This window comes from Nothobranchius furzeri, chromosome 12 (genome assembly GCF_043380555.1).
Source record: "Nothobranchius furzeri strain GRZ-AD chromosome 12, NfurGRZ-RIMD1, whole genome shotgun sequence".
Classification (NCBI taxonomy): domain Eukaryota; kingdom Metazoa; phylum Chordata; class Actinopteri; order Cyprinodontiformes; family Nothobranchiidae; genus Nothobranchius; species Nothobranchius furzeri.
In genome coordinates, this window is record NC_091752.1 from 16,170,972 (window position 1) to 16,186,612 (window position 15,641).

The 15,641-nt window shown below is 43.1% G+C and overlaps 2 protein-coding genes across 5 annotated transcripts in view; both read right to left on the reverse strand.

Annotated features, from left to right (window-relative positions):
- itga9 (integrin, alpha 9) overlaps window positions 1-1,378 on the reverse strand; it is a 62,316-nt gene extending 60,938 nt beyond the window's left edge. Inside the window, exons 1-2 of the mRNA XM_015944486.3 lie at window positions 955-1,378; window positions 629-756 (exon numbers count right to left, since the gene is read on the reverse strand). Of these exons, the coding sequence (XP_015799972.3) occupies window positions 629-756; window positions 955-1,145 (319 nt within the window). The 5' untranslated portion in view covers window positions 1,146-1,378. The remainder of the gene's footprint in view (window positions 1-628; window positions 757-954) is intronic.
- A 1,522-nt stretch (window positions 1,379-2,900) lies between these two features.
- Window positions 2,901-15,641, reverse strand: part of golga4 (golgin A4) — a 30,344-nt gene continuing 17,603 nt past the window's right edge. For 2 of the 4 annotated variants that reach the window (XM_015944483.3, XM_015944480.3), the window contains 15 exons: window positions 15,511-15,594; window positions 15,276-15,423; window positions 15,024-15,202; window positions 14,730-14,828; window positions 14,487-14,642; window positions 10,427-14,166; window positions 10,225-10,346; window positions 9,173-9,303; window positions 8,764-8,850; window positions 7,723-7,743; window positions 7,553-7,621; window positions 7,223-7,298; window positions 6,016-6,113; window positions 3,567-3,653; window positions 2,901-3,470 (listed from right to left, as the gene is read on the reverse strand). In XM_015944483.3, the coding sequence (XP_015799969.3) occupies window positions 3,456-3,470; window positions 3,567-3,653; window positions 6,016-6,113; window positions 7,223-7,298; window positions 7,553-7,621; window positions 7,723-7,743; window positions 8,764-8,850; window positions 9,173-9,303; window positions 10,225-10,346; window positions 10,427-14,166; window positions 14,487-14,642; window positions 14,730-14,828; window positions 15,024-15,202; window positions 15,276-15,423; window positions 15,511-15,594 (5,112 nt within the window). In that variant the 3' untranslated portion in view covers window positions 2,901-3,455. The remainder of the gene's footprint in view (window positions 3,471-3,566; window positions 3,654-6,015; window positions 6,114-7,222; window positions 7,299-7,552; window positions 7,622-7,722; window positions 7,744-8,763; window positions 8,851-9,172; window positions 9,304-10,224; window positions 10,347-10,426; window positions 14,167-14,486; window positions 14,643-14,729; window positions 14,829-15,023; window positions 15,203-15,275; window positions 15,424-15,510; window positions 15,595-15,641) is intronic. The other 2 variants (XM_015944481.3, XM_015944482.3) reach the window with 2 other exon arrangements.

Sequence of the window (15,641 nt, forward strand, 5' to 3'; positions counted from 1 at the left end):
AACAAAAACATGCTAGAAAGCTCTCCAGTGACCGGGGTTGGGCATCCAGCAGGCAAGGGCAATGGACAAGTGTCCATATTTCTATTACTGATGAGCCACCCGATTCAAATGTTATCCCACTGAATGGTTATTATCATCCTGTCATCCCCATTCAATGGGCCCAGACTGTCCCGCATTTGAAGCAAGTGGATGAGCACAAAAAGTTGTTCTGTTATTTTGTTTGTTTGCTCTGTTTTGTCTTGGTTACTCATTGACTGAGCCCAGAGTTAATATTAAAGCCATGCTTGCACCCTGTCGTTCCGGACCACAGAGCTTGAAGGGTGGTGGGTGGGGAGGGGGTCTAAAAAGGGACTAAAAACTCAACTCTTTTGGCTCATGTGCTTGGAAAATATTAGCAGAAGCATAAATCATATGAATGACAATATTTACGAATGTCTGCACACAGAACCCCTTTTCTTCTGCATTTGCAGCTAAGTGCAGAAAAGGGTTTATTATTCTGATAAAACAAAACAGATGCTTGAGGAGTTTATGCAAAAGAAAGAGGCGAAAAAAAACTGAAAGAAACCAGAAAAGCCCGTTTGAAAGTGCACCAGATCTGTGCAGATGTTGTTAGTGAAGTTGTACCGACCTCTTCCCAGATCCATTTCTGTGCAGCGCCGCTCTGGGTTGCTGTGAACTCGACACTTAAACACAGCTCCAGGAGAGTGCACAGAACTACTGAAGAAAGAGTTTGCCATAGGTGCTCCTACTATTATCCTGCAGACATGAAGAGGGGAGAGGACGGAACGCACACACCTCATTTATCTCCAGATTGTCTCCGTGAGACCTACTAAACAAATTCCCATTTTCCTTAAAAAGGGATGCACAACACATGCAGGTTAAACCTTTACCACATTCAAACAAATAAAAGAAATGCTGCATGACAGGGAGTGAAAGGGAGCAAATTAGACTCACCAGCGTGTGTTGTCATGATAATGCTCCAAAACAGAGTAGCCGAAAAAACTAGAGTTTGGTCCGCGGAACACTAAAGGATGTTCTACATCAATGTTGTATGAAAAAGACAGTGAAATAGAGAGAAAGACACAAAAAACTTGCTGTATTCCCGTTGTGCGTCCCAGCAGAGGAGCCATCCCTTTGCGCGTCATGCGTAAAAATGCGCTTAAAGAGCCAAAAGTTACCAAAAACGACAACAACGAGGAGGGGACGTCCGCTCCTGAGATGTTAGACTTCTAAAAAGTCTGTTTCGGATGTTTTCTCTTGGTTTGGTTTAGTGGGTGATGGCATGAGCGAAGTCTCGAAAAGCAAAGTTGACGGTCCGGTAAAAACGTGCGTCAGCTTCTCTCCATTCTGCGTCAGTCTGGGTAAGTTGTTGCTCGCAGCCTCCGTGACGGAGATAGAAGCAGCGAGAAGTCACGTTTGCGGGAGAAATCCTGGTGAAGAAAACGAAGGAGATGCTTCTCTTAAAATAAAAGCATCAGGGTCTGTGACCTGAAGTGCGACAGCTGATGGGGAGTCGGGGTTTTAACGTGAAAGATCAAACCGGAAGGCGTCTTTTTTATTGCGGTCCACGAACTCTGGTGAGAGGGGGAGAACCGAATGGTTTTGAGGCGTAAAGCATCACATTTCATCAGTGGGCTTTATTGGGGCTCAACCCACCGGACGTGAGAGAAGGGGAATCTCGGGAGCGCGCTGCTGCCACCTACAGGTCAAGATTAACAGAACACAACTTTATATTTGATCATTTCAAATGTTTTGATAATATTCAGATAAGATGTGTATCTTGGAGAATCAACATGGTCCGTGCATGACTTCATCCAACTGTATTTAGCTACCTCATTTTTAAAAACACGTGATGATGCTGAGCTGTCAGGGAACGAGTTGAGGAAAAAAAGCTTAAAATTAAGCTAAATATCTAAATTTATTTCTTTTAATCGTCTCTCTCTCTCTCTCTCGCTCTCATACACACACACACACACACACACACACACACACACACACACACACACACACACACACACACCAGATCTCTCTGTAATTCCTGTGATATAATGCAACAACAGGGCTGACCCTAGCACTAATTTTATTCTTGCTAGTCAAAGTTGCAAATAAAAACAACCATGTTGTTACCAGTAGAAATATTTGAATTTTGCACTGCTCACGGTAGCAGCATGTTGTAGTAGCTCCGTTTCATATTTTTCTATTTTTTTAAACTTATTTTCCACCTTTTTGGGTAAATATTACATTTTTTAAACAGCTATTCTCTCCAGCTTTGGATGCTGTGCAGCTGGAAGGATGTTTGCTTTTTTTTTAAGTTTGATGCTACAGATCTGTAGCTTCACATCCCACATCATGCAGACTCCTGTTGACCCATGTGAATAAGCACCTGTTAAAAGTGCATGAAGTAAGAACAACCCTATAAGCACCCCCCAGTAGAAGTATAAATTAAGGGAACTAATGCAAATGAAAAACTGCCACTTATCTGCTGACTGGAGCAACGTTTGAGTTTTTACCAACATCCTTGCAGACTGGATCTATTCAGTGATGCTTTGTCACCGATTCTGTTCTTGCATCACTATTTCCTGCAAAACCCACTCAGATCTTAGCCCCAAGGAGAAATAAAAACCAGCTTTTCACATCAGACACATGACCAATGAGATTAACTTCTATTTAAATGCCTGCATTTCTGTATTCATCAAAAAGTATACTAAACAATAAGAAAAGTAGTTCTAACATTCTCAAGAAAAATATTACAAACATGATGTGGCATCATCTTTAAAATGCCGATTTCTTGTTGCATGCATTGCGACAAAAAACATTAAACTGTGAGCAAAAAGTAAATAAAGACAATTAAAGTGTAAACATCGTAAAAAAGGATAAAGTGACAAAACGTGATTGGTAAATAGTTTCATATTGTATTTATTAGTCTGAAAAATGTGAAGCAAATCACTAAATGCCCTATATTACAGTTTGTCTTTTTTATTATACAATTTACACTCTTGGGTTTGGATTTTTTAACCATTTTAAAATATAAAGTGTAAAAAAGCTGTGAACAAAAGAGGTCCAGAGACCAGAAGGTTAATTTAGTGCAAGAGCAAAGTTGAAGGGTCCTTTACAAAATAACAGGTGTGATTCAGACAAGAGCACAAAACAAAAACATAGAAATCAACCGACTGTCGGCGTCAGTATGCGAGATCTTTTATTGCACAAGCCAGTCTGTATAAACACAACAGGAAAGCCTCTTACCTTGATCTAAAACATAAATAAAATTTATTTTAATGTAGATTATGGAAGATTTTCATGTTTCTGACAAAATACCGAATTCCCTCATACTGTACTCACTCACACACGCACGCTCGCGCACACACACTCATAAAAAATGAAATATGGAAAAGCGCTTGATATACATCATGGCTGTCTTCTCCTTCAGCAGCAGCAGAACATCAGAAGTCAGACGCTCATCGTAACCAAGGCTGTGGAGGCATGAAGAGAAGATTAATGCTGATGGAGCTACTAAAACTCACATCTGAGGGGTTTACAATGTGCTCGGATCGTAACAAGATGCTTACGATTGTTTTTGAATCCTCTTTGTCCAAAACCTTCTGGGCTTGGTCTGGAGAAAACTTCAGCATGGAAGTAATCACTTTGGCCATCGTCTGTAGAAAACAAGAGCAGTTTCCTTTTAGGAAAACGTTGGATTTTCCTTTCACAAATACAAGATTTGGCGACTGTTATCTTTTACACATCACACAGATCAAATCAGAGCAGCTCTGAGACAATTAAAGCATGAGAAAGAACAAAGGAATGAAAATTATCTCCATAATCAACTCCAGGCCCGTCTGCCACCGAGCATACATTTCCCCATAAACTGGAAGGATAATCAGAAACAGGGCTCCTGAGTAGGAACCCGCTTGGCTAACGATGAACACGGCCAGTGTGGCTTTAAATGGCAAATCTGCGTCATGCAGGAAGCTTGTAGGCAGCCTGCAGCACATCCTCCACACAGGGGAGGTCTGCCGTGCTGCCATAAAGAGCAACTGTTTGGTGAGGAGCAGGGAGAACCCCGCTGAGTTTAGGACCCTGCAAACAGCACACTTAAGTCAGGGAGATCCCTGTCAAGCATCATAACCAAGACTGAACACAACCTGACTTTTATACGGTGTCTGAAAGGGCTGTGAAGGCCGTGCTGCAGACAGAGGTCACTGGGTAAAAACTCAGACAGACTCTTTAAGCCCATGCTGTAGTTCTTCTTTAAAACACAGAGCAGTTTTGTTGACCCGTTTTCCCGCTACGTTTCGTTTGCGGCTGCAGACTTCCTCAGGCTGAGGAAACGAAACGTAGCGGGAAAACAGGTAAACAAAACTGCTCTGTGTTTTAAAGAAGAACGGCAGCATGGACTTAGAGATACGACACAGCAACAACACACCTAAGATGTTCAAAGAAAAATACGGACGACAAGGAACGAAAGACTCTTTAAGCATTATTATGGACTTGGTGATTCAGAATCGTTTCATTTGTAGGAAGAGAATTTGTCCCAAATGTTTTTGAGTGAAACTACGTGAAGTTTTTAAACGTCATATTCACTTGTTTATCCAAGAAATCTGCTGTATAAATTAATGAGTTGCTTTCTGTGGGGGGAGAAAAAGCTCTGGTGCTCCTGTTTCAGGAAGTTGAAGTTAGTTAGAAGATTGTTTTTGGGGGCGGAGCAAAATTTAGAGTCCATTACCCATTTACATTCATGACATGCAAGCATCTGGCCTCTACTTGGCTAACAGCAACGTGACTCTTCCGCTGCCTTCGTTCACTCTTCTATCTGAAAACATTCATGTATTCATCAGCCTTTGGATGTTTCCTATGCTGCACCTTCTGCACTGTAACTGCTCACCCTTTAACTTTAAAGTATTTTTTTCCAGATTAATCTGTTCTCATTTCATTTGTGTACTTTGATTGTGCTGTCACGTTACTTTGATGCTCGTGCTATTCTTGCTAATTCAAAGCACATCGAATTGTCTCTGTGTATGAACTGTGCTGCAGAAATAAGGCAGCTTTGCCTTTCTTGTGTAAATAACTCAACGTAGATGTTTTATCTCGTCAAATAACACGAGCCTGAATGCTCCACCATGTTGTGGAGTGGCTAATGGTTAGCTTCTATTAGCGGAGATGCTATCTCCTGGCTGCAAAATCAAAAGTGCTTTTTACAAGATTCACTGTGCCGGCAAACCGGCGTAATATTGCAACAGTGCCTTATAAACGCGCCGTGCTGGCATGACGATGGGTGAATTTTATGGCATTTGTTCCACCTTGCTTAGTAGTAACATTGCAGTAAATGTCTTATAAATGGCGATTGCGCCTCGGTGCAACAGAGGGAGGTGTCATGATGACGTGGGGAGTTACTGCAGAGTTCCGGCCGACAACTATATTGAAAATTAAAGTAAAAACGGCAACCTGAAGCAATGCAGCGCTCCTGGAGCTTCTCTCCATTAGAGCCGGAGGTCAGATCACCAGAGACTGCACAGGGAATGTGGGGAACAGACACCTTTAGGAGCGGCTTGTCAAAAAAAAAAAAAAAAACGTAACGAGCACGGCTTCAATCGCAACAAAAAGCAAGATCGCCATCGCCTAATCTTTTGTAAAAAGGACACGATTGCGCCACATTACTGCCACGGACTGACCACTCAAACAACCTAAGGCTCCCCAATGCCGCCATGGCGTTGTGGCAAATTGGCGGCATTGTTTTGTAAAAATGGCTAACAACAGCCTTTTGTGGTAGCAAGCCAAGGTGGGCGGAGCCATGAATACTCATTTTCCCTGTGACAAATAGAGAAAAGCTTTCCCCCGTCCATTTCCTTTCTGTGGCTAATGCAGACGAAGGGGGTTGAAGAAAATGTTCAAGTTCAGCATGAAAAGAAAAGAACCAACATTACACGTTTGTCAGTGTAACACACCCTTTAACACAAACTAAACTGATAAAGAGCTAAATATTAAATCGTTTGTTTACCGTCAGAACAAAAAGCTTACTTTTGTCTCCCGTCCCATCATGTATTCAAACAGCACTTTCCTCAGGTACTCCATCTCAGTGGGCTCCGAGAGCGTTTCAGCAGCGTTGACTCCGGGATCTACGAAAACACACCAGAAACGTTTAAATCTCACCTCAGAAGGATTTTCTTGCTTAACGTTAGTAGTGAGTAAACATCGTGCATCAAATCTGCGTTGGCAAACGAACGCGTCTACAGAAGCACCTTCTGTGTTCAGGCACAGGCCAGGTATGGGAAAGAATGACAAGTCTCAGCGGGAGCGATTTACAACACTGAACAGTGAAGGTTTTAATCCTCCGCCCGAAGCTAAAGCATCATCAACCCACTAAAAACCACGAATGAGAACATTTGTGTTAACGGCCTGGATGAGTCTGGTAACGCTTACGGTTTTACAGCTGAAATATCCAATCAGGCTAAATTTGTTTACTGAATAAGTAAAATCATCAATCAGATCACAACGTGTGTCTGAATTCCTGCTGAGTGAGAGAGTGCAACCAGAGGAGGGAAATAAATAAATAAACGAACAAAAGACAGATGGAAGGGTACCAATAACTCTTTGATCTTTATCAGATTAACAGGTCACCAATAAATCCACTAGCCTTTTGTCCTTTTGACCTCGTTTTGCCCCGACTTAGCAAAGTCTCTCACCACTCCCACCACGCCGCTGCAGAGCTGAAACCAGCCATCAACAGCTGTCTAAACTCCCAGGTGGTCCGATTCGGTCTAACAGAGACCTCAACCAACGAGGAAGACGTAACCCAACATAAAGTCATTTGTGTTCAACAGAACTCAAACATCTTTGGTGTTTGATAGACCAGAGGATCCTTTTACATACAATCCACAGAGGTTTACCCCGACCTTTACCATAATGGTAACCTACGCGACACAAGCCGAACCACAATCACAACCACAGCCTCAACTTAACCTGGAAGCCTACAATCGAGCTCGGCTGACCAACGCTCGGCCGAGCCAGATGACAAACAGAAATCTTACAGATCTTTAAAACGTTGCTGCAACTCAGACATGTTTACACAACATATAATCAGGTTTTCTGTGTGAAACGGACTAAACCCATCAGCATCTGCTACACGTTCTGAACGGAACATTAAAACGTGTCACCTTGGTTCTGCTTATCCACGAGGAAATTGAAGCATGAAGCAGAACTAAGCTGTTCGTGGTGTTTAGATTACCTTTGTATGTGCTTCCCAGATGAGTTACAACCATGTTGCGGTGGGCACTTTTTATGTTGTCTTCAAGCGTGTGAATCTAGAGCGGAGAAAGACGCGTTATTTTTTACCCTGTGAGTCAATTTAGTCTTGAGTGTTAATGGGGAGCTTTTAATTGTCCATCCTTGGGGGATGTTAGCCAGGAGGGAAATCCGTGGGAGGCGTTGGTCGGATTGTTTATGGGGTTAAACCAAACATAAACAGATGTGTGCCTCAATTAAGTCATTTTATGCGAGGCCATGGATTTCTGGGAAAACATCGCTTTTGAGACATCCCACCATAAACGACACGTACTCGTTCGATAAACTCCTGCTCCTTCAGTCGAGCCTCGCTCAGTAAAGTCGTCTTCTCAGCAAGCTGAGACTGTCGGGTGGGACGGAGAAGAATAAATACCACAAAACGAGAAATTCTGTTGGAATTTATATATTAAATTACAAAAAGGATAGAAACAAGGATAAATGTACCTGTAGGTCCTCTGGGGTCACCTGTACACACACACGGACACACACAGAGAGAAACGATAGTGTTTGTTAAAGTGTCTGGTAGCTGAAAGTAAAAACTGTGAACTGGGATGAAGGAAGACGAGGATGAAAGTCACAGAACACATCAAAAAGTTTGTGCTTTTAACAGGATAACTGAAATTAGTCATGTCACTGCCCATCACTTCATTATATGGTGTAGACCTCTGGCTCCTTCATGACAAATGGTTAGTGAGGCCCAGAGTTAGAAGAGGCCCGCCTGAACATTAAGCCTTACAACCCCCCTCACAAGTTATTACCTCACCTGGGAAAAATGCATGGAGCGCTATATAATTCTGAGTTTGTGTGCACCCATGCATGTGTGTAAGGCTGGAGGGGAAAAAAACACTGCATGGGTCCAACAGCACCTGGGGACATCTCCATGAAGTCCTAACAGGCCTCAGGTCTATATTTGGTGTGAATATTCCTCCTGTGGTATTAATTTGAGTCTGTGTCGCCTCATATGATGATAATTGAGAACAGCGATCGGGGCCGGCCGCTGCCTCCCCGTTTCTGCTTTCTGAGAACATTCCTGACTGATTCAAATGAGCTTGCAGCATCCGGCGTTCCTTGGAGAGCCGCCACAAGACCCCCAGTGAGACACGGATCAGGACAAAGAAGCAAATCGTCCTTGGGCTTTTAGACGGAAACCTTCGATTATAAAGCAACAGAAAGGAGAAAACGATTGCTGATAACTGCCGAGTCTGCTGACCTGGACGTGAACATTCAAAGAGGTATTATCAACAGTAGTTGTGTAGTGAAGCGAAAAGACAAGTCCTTCACTCAGAACGTCTAGTGCCTCCATCAGACCTCATCTTCGTCCCAGAAGGAATATTTTAACGTGGCCAGAGACTTCAACAGGATTACTGTAGAAATGTCATCTAGCTTTCTGAGCCCCAGTGAGGCGTCTGTAATGGCTGAAAGGATGAATGTATCTCTGCAGCTTTGTAAAAGAAGAAGATGTCGCTGGTCCCAGACCAGTCGTACCTCTGAAGTGTCCTGGCAACGTGCTTGCAACTCTTCCAGTTGTTTCTGAACCTGCCACACTCTGTCTCCCATCTCCTCCTCTCGACTCTAAAATCCAATAAATACATCCAACTGAGTCATTTCCCATGCGTCATCTCAACATCACAGCTTAAATATGTCACCCCGTTGCAGGCTTCCCACCCTTACTTTTAACCCAATTTTGGGATTTTAGTAACAGAAGAAGAAAGAAGTGAAACAGAAAACTTTGAAAAGCATCAAAGTTTAGAAGTAAAAGTCAAATCAGATTTAGTTTTATACCCACTTTGATGTCATTACGAGTCAGTTCGAGCTAGTATGTTTTCTTTTCTACTAAACACAAATAAAACCTGGCCTCCAGCAGCGAGGGTGTATAGTAGATTTTTAACAATACCTGTATAACTTGTTCGTATCTCTGAACGGTTCTTTGCAGATCGTCCTCCTTCTGGGAAATCACCTTCTTCAGCTGGCTGGCTTCTTCATGATGGGTATGGATTAGCTCGGTTTCGACCTCCTGGGCCTTGGCTGAGTCGGAGAGGAGGAAGAAACCAGACTTAGCTTCTCATTTTAGATCTTTAGTCTTCATCGATCTGTTAATTTTGAATTAGTAACAAGTAGAGATGGAGGACATTGACCAAAACATATATCTGGTTTTTTAGTTGAATTCCGATACCCGGTACATATCTCAATATTTTACTTCTTGGAAAGTAGTTACGAGTCATAGTTAAATGTCTTGAATTTTGTTTTAGAGGTTCAACTCAGTTCAGTTTATTTATATAGCATCAAATTGTGACAAGAGTCTTCTCAAGGCACTTCACAAATTAAACATTCCAGTAAAATTCAGTTAATTAAGCCAATCAGTAAAAAGTTTCCTATATAAGGAACCCAGCAGAGTGCTTCGAGTCCCTGACTAGGCCGCGGTTTTGGTTTTAGCGGTGTAATAATATTTACCAATGTGAATAACTATATAGATTTGTGAATATTGATTTTATGTTATTTCATGAGATTATTTTTCCCTTCTATATTAAGACTTGTGCAAAAAATCCAAGAGCTTTCAGTTTGGAAGACGTTTCAAAATTCCACCTGTACTAAAAGGTGCATTATGCAAGGATGAAGTAAGACTGACATCCTGTGGTCAAATGTGGGTACTGCAGCCCATTTTCTAAACACTAGTGACACTCTCATTCGTTCTGTGGGTTTCATGGCGGTTTCCAGCTACGGACCAGCAGCAGAAGAGTCTAGATGGTGAGTCATACACGGTAAGTTGGTAAGTAGATACATACATTTCACTGTATTATACAGTTGTTGGTAATTGAAAAAGCAGCTTGAGATATTTGGTAACGAGGCATAAAAATGTGTCATTCCACACTGTTTTACATAATCCATCACATTTTTTTTTGCCATTTTTTGAGAAAAACTAAATTATCTTGAATCTGTTCGTCTCACCGATGGTCTCCTTCATAGACGTGTCCAGCTCCTTCTCTTTCAGGGCCATCTGCATGTTGAACTCCCTCATTAACTGCTTTATGGTAGAGTTGTGTTTCAGCTCTGCATCTTCCAACTCCAGTCTAGAGGTGGTAAAAAGAACACTGGCATCAGAAAGAAATGACCTCCACAAAGGATTTACGCTTGCAAAACTTAAACTTACTTTAATTGTTTCTCATTCTCCTCTAGTAACTCTTTCTTCACGCACTCCAGGTCATGTTCATGCTCCTTCCTCAGCACCCGCATGTCCTTCTGTAACCTGTTGAAGTCCTTCTGGATTTTCTCCTTCTCGTTCTTCATCTGAGTCAGTTTACTTTGGAGTGCTTGCAACGACTCTTCATCGCCATCCAGTTCTCGTACAGGAGGGTGATAGCCCACCATGCTGGCGGTCTGCTGTACGCTGCTACATTCCACCATCACCTCCTGGGCAATGTTTGAGGTTGCTTCCCGCTGATTGAGCTGGGCTTCTTTCTCACATATTTCCTCCTTCAGGCGATTTATTTCAGCAAGGAGGCTTTGATTCTGCTCCTCAGCTTCCTTTAGCTTAGCCTGAACTTCCTGCAGGGCTGATTCTGTTTCTTTGAGCTCGCTCTGTTGCACGGCGTTCCTCTGAAGTGATGTCAGCTTGTCTTCATACGTGACTCTCAGCTCTTCTAAAGACCCTTCCTTCTCCAGCCTCTCGTTGCTCAGAGTCTGCTCCAGGGTTTTCTCCTGCTCCTCCGAGACCTTAAGAGCTTCTTCAAGCTTTCTTGTTTTCTCTTCTAATGCTTCCATTTGTTTTTTGCCCAAAGCTTCGTTGCTCTTGTTCTCCTCCAGGCTACTCTGAAGAGCCTTAATCATCTGCTCTTTTTCCTCCAGCTGTGCAGTCAGCTGCTTTTTAATCTGACTAATTTTCTGTTCAGCCTTCTTCTTCAGCTCCGACACTCTCCGAGCACTCTCGGCTGACCACCTTTCTTCGGTTTCTTTCAGACTCTCCTCCTTGCTCTTGATGACTTCGTCCTTCATCCTTTTGAATTCCTCCGTTTGACTTTGGAGCGTGTGTTTGCACTTTTGGTTTTCCTCCTCGAGCGAGCGCAGCTTTTCTACCATCTCTTCTTCCAGATTACCGTTCTGAGTGCACTGTGTCTGAAACTGCTGCAGCTGCTCCACCAGCGCCTTCTTCTCATTCTCCCTGATGTCATGATGCTGTTTGAAGTCGGACGCGAGCTGCTCACACTCTTTTGTTTTTGAGACCAACTGCTCCTGAAGCTCACCGAGCCGAGCGATATAACCATCGAGCTCCGAAGTGAGGTCGCTGACTTTCTGCTCTTTTTCACTCAACACTTGATCCATCTCAGATTTGCTGATAGACTGATTGTCAATAGCTGCCGACAACCTTTGCAGGGCTTCGTTCTTCTCAGAGATCTCCTTCTCCAGGTCTTCCAGCCTTTTCTGCAGCGATCTAATCATGTCATCATCCTGGGTGAACTTGGTCTCTGTACTCTTCTCTTTCTCAGACAGGCTGCTCCTGAGTGCATCTGCCTCCTCTGAGGCGTGCTTCCTCTCCTGCTCCAATCTCTCAATGCTCTCCTTCATCTGCTGTCGCTCCTTTTCACTCTGCTGCTTCAGCTGAGTTATGGCTTCCTCCTTGTCTTTGATGCTGCTTGCAAGCTGGTTGTTCAAATCCGCGACCAGACTTTCCAAGTCAGCGACATGCAGCTCGTTTGTTTTCAGACTTTCTGATATGACTCTGTTCGCTTCGCTCAACTCCTCGATTTTCCGCACGTGCTCACTGATGAACAGAGAAAGGTTCTCCTTCTCGTGCGTTAAGGCTTTTATGTGCTCCATGTGAACGTTTACCTGAGCGGTAGTCTGATCTAATGAAATGCATAGGTTCTTGTTCTCCTCTTTGTGCTGGAGAAGGCTCTCCTCTAAAGTGCAAACTCTGCTTTCCTGGGTGAGGAAAACGTTTTTGACGTGGCCTAACTTTTCCTGGCTGCACAGCAGCCTGTGGTTTAGCTCTTTTAGTCGACCCTCGACTCGTTGCTGGATTTCATGAGAAGAACAATCTATTTTAGACTGAACCTCCAGACAGTAACGGCCTGTTTGGTTGACGAGTGCATTTAGTTGCTGCTGGAACTCTGCTTCCTTGGTTTGTAGCTGGATGGTCGTTTCCTTAAATCTACTCTCCAAGTCCTCAGTTTCACTCAGTCTAGAATTTCTCAAAGCGTTAAGCTGGTTTTCGGTTTGATTCAACTTCTCAGACAAAGTCTTGATCTTCTCCAAACGCTCTTCTTCAGTCGTCTTCAGCTTGTCTTGCAGAGTGTTTCTCTCACTCAGCGCCTGGTTGAGGTTTCTCTCTGCCGTCTCCGTCTGCTCTTTAAGCAACGCTTCACCCTGAGACAAACTTTCAAGCTTCACCGCTGCTTCCTTAAGTTTCTCCTGCAGCTTCTGCACAGTGGTCTCTCTGATTGCCAGTTCCTCTTTTAATCCTCTCAATGTTTTTTCATTTTCCTCCTTGTCTCTGCTAAGCTGCTGAGACATTTCCTCCAGGTCCCGAACCTTCTCCTGTAGTGTGAGTGAATGTTTCTCTGTGAGCTCTTCCTCTTGCTGCGCCAGCATCTCCTGCCAGCGGCGCTCTAGCTCTTCGACCTCGAGCTTCTGAGTGGCGCAAAGCTTCTCCAGTTCCTCCTTATGGTTGGCTTGGAGCTCTGACACGGCGTTGCTGAGGCCCTGGGAACTCTGAGCCATTTCTACAAATTTCTCCTGAACTTGCTGCTCCTTCTGTTGAAGCTCCTTCTCTTTCTTTGCCAGCTCCTCTTTCATGTTGTCTTCAGTCTGGCGGAGCTTTTTCTTGAAGTTCTCCTGCATTTCTTTGGCCTTCTGCTTGAACTTTTCCATTTTTGTTTCCTGCACCTTCAGCTTGGATTCCAGCTCGGCTTTAGCGTTCTTCAGCTTCGTCTCGTGCGCGGCTCTTTCATCGTCCAGCTGTTTCTTGAGGCGTGCTTGCTCCTCCAGATTTCTGCCCAGTTCTGCTGCATGAAGCTTCTCCTTTTCTGAGAGCTCATTTTTGAAATCTTTTAATTGGTTCTCCATTTCCTGGAGCAGCTTCTCCTTTTGTTGATGTTCATTGTTTGACAAATCCAGCTGATGCTTTAGATCAGTCAGCTCCTTCTTACACAGATCCAGATCCTCTGAGACCTTACCAAACTCTGCGTTTGACTCTTTGAGGCTCTTGTTTTCTTGCTGAACTTTTAAAAGTCTCTGCTGCAAGTCTTCATATTTCTTGAATTTGGAATTTGATTCCTCCTGTAGTGTTTTTTCTTTGGAGATGAGCTGTTCCATCTCCTTTTCCTTTTCTTTCAGAACTATTTTTAGCGCATTAAGCTCCTGTTTCAGAGTTTTTTCTACACCTCCAAGTGACTCTTCATGCTCGCGTTTGACATTTTCAAGCTCAGCATTGTGCTTCGTCACCTGATCCTGGAACTTTCCTTCGAGTTCCTCTTGAGCGACCCTAGAGGCCTCTTCAGCTGCCCCCAACTTCTCCTCCAGAAGTCGTTTACTCTTCAAAGCCTCTGAAAGCTCATCCGACAGCGACTCCAACTCGGCCTGCTTCTCATCCAGTTTCACTAAAATCTTCTGGTTCATGTCTTCAACGTGAGCTTGGAGTTGAAGCTCTTTCTCTTTCAGAACAGTCTCCATTTCAGATCTGTGCTTTTCCTTGAGCTCCTCAAGAGTGGTGTCACTCTGCTCCCTCAGAGCATCCTTGTGCTTTTCCAGCTGCTCCTGATGCTTTTCTTCCAAAGCGGTGATTTGCTCTTTGTGTTGATTCTTCAGCTCTTCCAGCTGACTGGACTCTTGGTGAGACAGGCTGGATTCATCTCGAGAGATCTTGTCCACAGAGCTCTCCAGCTCCAATATCCTCTGCAATTATATCAAATGTAGGTTGTTAAAACAAAACAAAATGCATGAAAGCTGCTAAAATATTTCACTGCAATACTTTCCAAATAGCTTATATGGAGTCACCAAATATTTTACAAAGTCTACAGGGATAAAAAATTCATTATTTTTATTTATCAAATACAAAATTTGCCATATATATTTCCTTCTCCGCTTTTCCCCGACAGAGAATTTTCCACATTTATCAGCTACTGCACAAACAAGTATTTTATTTTACCTTAGTTTTAACACCATTACGTCATTCTGTTTTCATAAACTGAGTTTAAAAACAAAAAGCAGCTCACGGTTCTTGCAGTTTCCAGCTCCAGCTGCAGCTCTTTAATCGTATTATCAGCTTCTGCTCTGACGGCCGTTTTCTGCAGCTCCACATCCTCCAGGGCGAGCGAGGCCTGCTGTTCTCTCTCTTTAGATAACTGTGCAAACTCGTCTCTGCATTGCTCCTAAGTAGTAAAAACATTGTCAATTGTCTAATTACTGCAGTAAGAATATGTCACAACCTCTAATGACCAGTAGGAGCTAACACCTACCACTGCTTTGTTGATTCTGTCTTTTATTTCCTCCTCTTTAGCAGCCAGAGCTTCACTGTGGGTCTTTTCCAGATTAGAAACATTTTCTTCTGATAATTTCTAATATTTAAAAATTGCATATTTATTATGTCTTCAAACATACTTTGACTAAAATAAAAGAACACAAAATATTTCAACATGAAATTATTTTGATGGACTTTATGACAACAGAAAATTAGTTTAAATTAATGATGATGAAACTTTCTGTAACAATAACTTCATCAAACTAAAAATACTTGAATGAGTCTTTCTGACCTTCATTATGGTGACAGCTTCCTGTTTGACACGCGTGAGCTCCTGCTGAAGATTCCTCCTCTCCTCTTCACTCGCCCTTTCAACTTCCGTCACTTGCTCCTCCAGCTGAACCTGCAGCTGTTTTCTGGCCTCCTCTGCCCTCTGAGCTACGCCTAGAGCCCGCTCCAGCTCCTCAAAAGCTTCACAACATAAACCGTACTCATCGTTACCAAGATTTCTTCTCAGAATGACTTCTGACTCGATTGTTCTCACCTGATTTCTCAGCCTTTTCTTTCTGTTCCTGTAGTTCCTCTTTCTGAACGGTGACCTGATGCAGCCGCGAGCGCAGCTGAGCAATCTCCTCTTCTTTCATCTCCAGCGTCTCGTGCATCTGCCGCTTCGTCTCAGCAATGACCATCCCCTAAAAAGGTCACACAAAAATAATTGTAAACAATTAGGATTTCTATTTGAAATTGACAAACTAAGTAAACATAAAATCTGAGCGAACCTTGTCTTGCTCCAGCTGTTCAATCAGATTCTTGGCATCCCGCAGCTGAGTGATCAACTTGGTCTTTTCTGTTGTGTGAAGTTCCTTAAAAAAATTAAAGATTTCAATGAAAACGTGACTGGAACTAATAT